Consider the following 7,500-nt stretch of genomic DNA (forward strand, 5'->3'; position numbering starts at 1 on the left):
TGAATCTGAAAGCTATGACCAAATCCCTAGTGCTGTCCGATGCCGTCCACTGCAGTGGGGCGTAGTCTTTGATGTTAATCAAAGACTTCTGCCATGTGAAACCACCAGTGAAAAATGCACTGATGTAAATGATTACATCAAATCGCACATTTTTCATATTTCCTCTGATTTCAGACTAAATGTGTGACGATAAAATCTATGTTTATATGCTTCTCCTTGTTGTTGTGTGCCAGGTCTTATTTTCCATATGTGTTTCAAATCACACATTTTTCTCATTTCTTCTGATTTCAGTGTAAATGTGTGACAATAAAATATTTGTCTTTCTTTTGAGAGATACTGTTCATGTTTGGTATTTTGGCACAGTGGATAATTATCTATGTTTATATGCTTCGCAGGTTCTTTAGAGATTTAACCTGAGTCGATCGATTCTTGAAGCTCTCAGAATTTGTCTGGTAGAAGGCATCTAGATAGGTGATACAGCAAACTACTTAAAGCTGAACTGCTAAAGCTGAAAGCCACAAAACTGATGGAGTTTTCTTAAAAGACAATGGGCCTCATTCTCGAACGCAGTTAAGAAGAATTTAAGAGGAATTTAAGAGGAATTTAAGAGGAATTGGATTTAGGACAACATTCGGCATTCATGAAAGTTCTCTCATCTGGGATTTGCTCTGAACTTCAGAAGACTTTCCGAACTCGAAATAGCAGTCGTAACTCGGCCAGAGTTTTCTCAAATGCGATTCCTTAAAAAACCACAAGATGGCCCCGTTTAAGAAAACTCTCCGTGTTAATTAATTTGTGAGAAATCGTTGGTGATTGCGTTCACATCAACTCTACAGATCCTCGGATTAAAGTATCATTAACAATTACGTTTCACATGTAGGCCTATAGTCATGATTCTACGAGGCACCGTGATGTCATAAAATAAATAAAAGGACTACACCGGAATGCTGCGCTCGTCTAGTGAGCGTCGTTTGGCACTGCCGTCTGTGCAAGTACGGCAATCCAGAATTTTCAAGTAGTTCCACGTTGGTGGAACGAACTGCCTAGCACTACCAGAGCAGGCGCGTCCCTCTCTACCTTTAAGAAGCTTTTGAAGACCCAACTCTTCAGAGAGCACCTCCCTTCCTAACTGGCACTTCGACTAGTGCTTAACTTGCACTTATAGCAGTTACATTCCTGCACTTCGTTTTTATTTCCTATTTCGTTTTTCTATTTCTTATGTAAAGTAGTATTTATTGTTACACTAGGTCTCTATTGCTCGTAGCTTGACTGTTCTATCCCTTGTACGTCGCTTTGGACAAAAGTGTCTGCTTAATGACTAAATGTAATGTACACGAAACCGCTTTGACATGACTCGTTTACGAGTTGCTTTCGTGTAGATTCGGTCGATTCCGACTGCACACGTCACTACGGTTGCGTGCCCTTATAAGGAGCTGGCAGGGCGTGTATGTATGCAAATTCAGGAGCACGAGAACGCGCTTTCAATTTAAGAAAACTCTTCCGGGGGAGCACAGCCCAGAAAACTTCTGCTGCGTAGGACCGCATTTTCAAGCGTGCATGAATTTGGCGGATGTCTTTTGCTTACGTTGTTTTCCGAAGCCCGTAAGAAACATTTCAGAAGAAACTTCAGAAAATGTTCGAGAATGAGGGCCAATGTTATCAGAGACCTTAAAGTACATTGTGTAGCCTTCAAGGGTCTTTCTGTACAGACAAGCCATATGTGCCTGTGACGTGGGTCTGAAGAGGAGGCAATCTCGCTCCAGATCCCCTCACATTTAGTCACCTCCTGTGAGGCAGTGAATGTCCACAGATGCACAATGAGCTCCATAGCCTGATTACACCTTAGCACAATAACAGGGCACTTACAGTGGAAGTGATTTCACTCCTCTTTCTGTTTCTCCAACAAAGTTCCCTCCCTTTGTCCATTTCTCTCCCTCTCCTTCTCCCTCTCCCTCTCTCTCTCTATCTTTTTCTCTCTCCCTCTCTCTCTCTCTCTCAATGCACACTAAACTGTGTGTTGACACAACACTGACAGATGTTCAAAGCAACCTCCTTTTGTAGGTGTGCATTATTGTATGAGATGTGTACCATTTACATTCCTCTGAACAACTCCAGAACAGCTACCCTGCATTTTGCTGTTATGCCTCCGTGTGGCAAAGTTAATAGCCTCAGCTTTAAACCTACCCTAGGCTTTTTCACATCACATATCATGTATTACCACATTAATTAATGTAATAATTTAAAAATGGATTTTCCAAAACAATACCTGAGATGATCATTCTCATAACTGGTATGGATGATGCTACAATTGCCTTTAGTGGAACTACTGTATGTAACGCCTGCTTTGAAGAATCTTGATTTTTTTTTTCACTTCTACTCTCATCTTTCAGTTTGAAACCTTTTATGTTTGTATTTGTGTTTGTGTTTGTATTTTTCTTGCATTAAATTGCCAGTGGACTACAATAACCTGACCACTAATGCACACTCTTTCATGTTCAAGGGACCATGTCAGATATGATGCATATGTTGTGATGGATAGTCCTGAAGCACAAGGCACACCTCCCCTCTCCTTCTGTCACACACCTTCAGCACATTTTCAGTGTGTCAATTCTCATTTAGGTTCTGCTGCTGGCTTTGTTCATTTGCAGATTTAAAGCAGACCTTCCAGGATGCTGTGAGAATGGGGAACTGCAGCAGAGATACAACTCAAACTGTTCTCAGCCAGATGAACGCTCACTGAAGCTTTGCCATGTTTGTGATGCAACTAAACGCAGTAGGCTAATATGTGTCGGTGCCCGCCTCGCAAATTATAGTAAACCTACATTGTGTTCTTGTGATTCTTCGCTGTTAAGCCCCTAGCGATTTCTGACACGCATTCCATGTCGATATCTCTGGTGTTAGCTTTCTGGTGCCCAGTTTACAGAGGCACCGCGGAGCATTATCACCGTGGATTGGCCGATAGTGCGTGTGGAGGGGCGTGTTTACGGGATTGCCATTGGAATGCGGGCGCACTGGGGGCGAACTTCAGGTGTACAGACTCAAACACGCGCTCCTCACGGAAAACATCTGTAGCTCACCGAAGACATGGTGGATGAATTGAAAAGGAATGGAAATCTGCGTGACATTTAAGTAGAGGGATTATTTGAAATGCTATAAAGTTATTGTGCACTTGTCGCTCGCTTGGTTTTATCAATTACTTTTTAAAATATGTGTTTTACAAACAACCACCCAGAATACTTGAAATCTGTTATGATTTTTCTATGATTACGATCTTGAAACGTTTTTGATAGTTTCTCTAAAAACACTGTGGTGCACATTGTTGAAAACAGATTGGTGAGTTTCAGTCTTCACCTTCACTGAAAATAAGGTATTTGGATATACAGGGTAATAGACGGCGAATTAATACATTTCTTATACATTCTTTGCCACCTTGCTCCCAGGTCAAAGCACAACAGAACGAGCTCAGACGTAGTCCTTCATAGAACTGAAACTGCAAGACGCATTTTGTCTCTCTGTAAGTAATTGGGTGTCTTCGTGAAGACCTAATTTGGAAACCTGAAAATAGCTGCTTGACTGTGTTTTTGTCTGTATGCTATCCGTTGCCATCATACCTGAACGCGGGTGTAAAGTGGACGTGCCTTGATTCATGCTCCACACATGATATGGGTGTCAGTGGCGTAGATGACAACTGACGTGCTGAAGAGGTGGACTTAACTTCGTCATTTGCTTCGAGACTTTGCCAATTTCCTACTGCTGGGATTTAAAAAGACGTCTAACATTCATGATGGATGTGTTGTAGAGCTCATCTCAGACAAGCCAAACGTCAAGTCACTTCTAATTGAATTCCTCGTGGACCTAGGTGTCACATCACAGTTCAAGAAGCATGGAAGTATTTCACCAAAAATGTGCCAGCTTTCGAATGGATTATGTTGCCCACGGCGATGTGACCGTCACTGAAGTCCGCTGTGTCAGATGATGCAAACTCTCGGAGAACAGCTTTATCAAGAGGTTATTGTTATCACAACTTATGAAGAAAGATGTCAGCGCATTTTCACAGGTAAGCTACGATTGGCTTAAGCGCAGATGATTTAGTGATGTCTGTGGTTTATCTGAAACATTTAATTGGTTAACAAAAAACACAGAAGTCCGTTAACTCTATCCAGTTTTTATTTTGACAATCAAATTAATGTTTTTAATATTCGCTTCATAATTCAATTAGTAAGTGTGACCGCGTTTGCTGACAAGTACGCTGCAGTGTTTGTTTATGCAAGCTGAGGATCAGCGATGGAGGGCGAGTGTCCAGAAGAAACAGATGTTTCACAGAAGTTGTGAAATCCTGTATTTGTCAACGCTTGTATTCACAAAGAACGTCCTGTTAGAGTGCATGTTAAATTCTGATTCATGCTTAAGCCTTAAATACTTCAAACCACCCATAATTAACTTCGTGGTAAACTATTTTGCAATCTGTTTTCCCGTAGCTTGTGACAGCTAGGTGCATTGTATTGGCCCCCAGAACCCTTCCCTCCTAGATAGTGTCAGATGGCTTGCTATTTATACCCAGCCTCATATTTATCCCATGATTTCATTTAGTCTAACTGGTACCTTAGGATCCATCCAGGGGCAGAAAGTTCTGTCTCCTGGTGATTAAGATTGGCAACGAGGTAATTGAATCTCATGGTACTGCAGCGTTTTTTTTTCAGTGGGTTTAGCATCAAAGGATTTAATTTGGCACTGTCCCAGCACCGTTTGGTGCTGTTTACATCTCCAGACTCTATGGGATTGCTGGTGACATCATTTGAATATATCCACATCATATCAATGGTGCCAGCTTGGATGGTTAAAATGATTATCTGATTGGGAATGTTTTCAGTTAGCTTTGAGTTTTTTTAAGGGATCCAGACTTGAATGTATGCCGTTCCGTAATGCCTTAAGGATCATTCGGATTAAGCCAGTGATCTCTGATGAAGTCATTCAGGCTGAGGTCAGAGACGAGCCTCGGTACCAAACGCAATCACAGACATCTTTGGAATTCCATCCTCTGGGCCTGGCGCTTGGCTTGTTAACACATGAAAGGTAATCAATACTTGAATAACGGCCAGGCAACCATCCCATAATATACCCCGTTGGCCTTGGAGTGCAAGAGGGCTGGGCTGCCTTTGGCTTGGTCTGGAGAACACACATCTCACATGTAATCTCTAAAGTGATAGGATGCCTGTGCTGAACAAATGTCTCCATTTTTGTGGTCCAAGACCACTTGCTCCTGGCCCTAGAGGGAGATCCCAGACAATCTGGTTGAGATTTACCAGATTATTTTCCAAGATTTAAGAACCTTAAATGGCTCAGGCGGGATTGAGCGGTGGGATTGTTCTAAAACAGCCTAAGGCACCAGCTTGCCTTAATGTGCAATACCATATGAGTCATGACTTCCTAAAACAAAAACAGCCATCAATTATCGGAGGGATTGCGATCCTTGCAGCTAAATGCCCCATCCTCTATTCTCTCAATTAAAAGTCTGATCACAGCTGCCCACCCAGCATGCAGCCATGAGTATTCGCGGGTCCAGTGAAGGCTTTGAAGGTTGTTTACAGCAACTTGCGGCAGTTATATTTCATAAAAATGTGTTGGCACACCCCTGACACTCAGTGAATCCTTGTCTCAGTGGAATTTATCCGGCATCAGACCACTTGTTTTGTGGTTTCTGCGCTCGTAGAGGACCAACATTCTTACTGGCAGGTCATCCAGGCTGGAATTGGTGGCTCAGATGGGTTGAAATTGTTTTAATTAAGAGCTCTTTATTTCTGAGGACTATTCCTCATCACATCCCTCTGCTTTGTTTTAATTAAGAGCTCTTTATTTCTAAGGTCTATTCCTCATCACATCCCTATACCTCGTCTCCAAGACCTCCTGCCCTCTTCTAATCCCTCACTTCATTGTGACATCAGCTCCAACCACAAAGTACTGCACTTTTTTTTAATTTGATCTAAACATCAGCAGAGAGGAGTGTGTGTGTGTGTGTGTGTGTGTGTATGTGTGTGTGAGTGAGTGTGTGCATGTGTGTGTTTGTGTGTGTGTGTGTGTTTGCTGAAGGGTGGATGCGAGTCATAAAGTTTGCTTCTTCCACGCTCCGTCACGCGCCTCAGAGACTGACTTTGAGAGGTTTGACCTCTGACCCCTAGACGCAGGCTGTCCAGGCATGCTGTCCAGGCATGCTGTCATGATTGATGCTCAGTGAGAAAAGGTGCCGAAGGTTGAAAGTCGAGTGCTCACCTGCTCACCTGCTCACCTTCTCCGTCCCGCCAAGAAGAAGCGAAACCATCCCACTCTGCCCTTTATATGCCTGAGAAGAGAGAGAGCTGATTTCTGTGACGGTCCAGCACATTCACCAGACACTCCTCTGAAACGGTGATGTACTTGGGGAGGAGGGTTGGTAGGGAATGGGGGTATGTAGACAGAAGCAGACCGAACACATGTCATCCAGGAGGAGGCTGATTAAACCAAAGGGCTCTGTGGTGGTTGTACTCATGTTGATGATCAAAGCAGGAACCTCTTGTAAGTTCACCTGCACTTCAGTCCCTCTGCTAATTACTTCACACAGTGGCAGCTCTGTTGTGCTGGTGTCCGCGCAGCCTCTCATCTGGCTGCATGAATCTAAAGTGAGAGTCGATGCAGAGAGGAGTGTCCGCGCAGCCTCTCATCTGGCTGCATGAATCTAAAGTGAGAGTCGATGCAGAGAGGAGTGTCCGCGCAGCCTCTCATCTGGCTGCATGAATCTTAAGTGAGAGTCGATGCAGAGCAGAGTGTCCGTGCCACCCCTCATCTGGCTGCATGAATCTTAAGTGAGAGTCGATGCAGAGCAGAGTGTCCGCGCAGCCTCTCATCTGGCTGCATGAATCTTAAGTGAGAGTCGAGGCAGAGTGACCTGACAGGAATGCCCACAGAGGCTCCAGGCTTTCTGGCAGCCTATCTGACGGGGGAAAAAAGGGTGTGTAACAGACCTTGACTTTGGCGTGGTATCAACCCCCCACCCCACCTCACCCAACCCCACCCAACCCCCCCACGCACACACACACACACACACACACACACACACACACACACACACACACACACACACACACACACACACACACACACACACACACACACACACACACACACACACACACACACACACACACACACACACACACACACACTCACATCAGTTTTACTCGTTCCACAGAAGTCAACGACCACGGCCACAAACCCTCAAAGCACGTATCTGAATCTTCAGGTGTGATGTTCAAGCCTATACCCTGATCCTTACGGCACATATGGAAAGCATTTACGCGAGGCAGTAAAATGGAGTTCATATACGCTGGTTTTTAAATTCAAATTACGTAAGTTCTCTGGTATTACTTTAGAATTAATAACCCCCCCATGGCCACAATAAAGAGTGGGAACCAGAATACCTCTTTTAAAAAGAGTACCGCAATGGTTTCATCTGTGAGAAACTCACTA

General features: G+C 43.8%; 1 protein-coding gene across 1 annotated transcript in view; it reads left to right on the forward strand.

Annotated features, from left to right (window-relative positions):
* Positions 1 to 2,707: 2,707 nt before the first annotated feature.
* adamtsl5 (ADAMTS like 5) overlaps positions 2,708 to 7,500 on the forward strand; it is a 32,848-nt gene continuing 28,055 nt past the window's right edge. Inside the window, exons 1-2 of the mRNA XM_031569054.2 lie at positions 2,708 to 3,333; positions 3,441 to 4,057. Coding sequence (XP_031424914.1) covers positions 4,038 to 4,057 — 20 coding nt within the window. The 5' untranslated portion in view covers positions 2,708 to 3,333; positions 3,441 to 4,037. The remainder of the gene's footprint in view (positions 3,334 to 3,440; positions 4,058 to 7,500) is intronic.

This window comes from Clupea harengus, chromosome 6, assembly GCF_900700415.2.
Source record: "Clupea harengus chromosome 6, Ch_v2.0.2, whole genome shotgun sequence".
NCBI lineage: Eukaryota > Metazoa > Chordata > Actinopteri > Clupeiformes > Clupeidae > Clupea > Clupea harengus.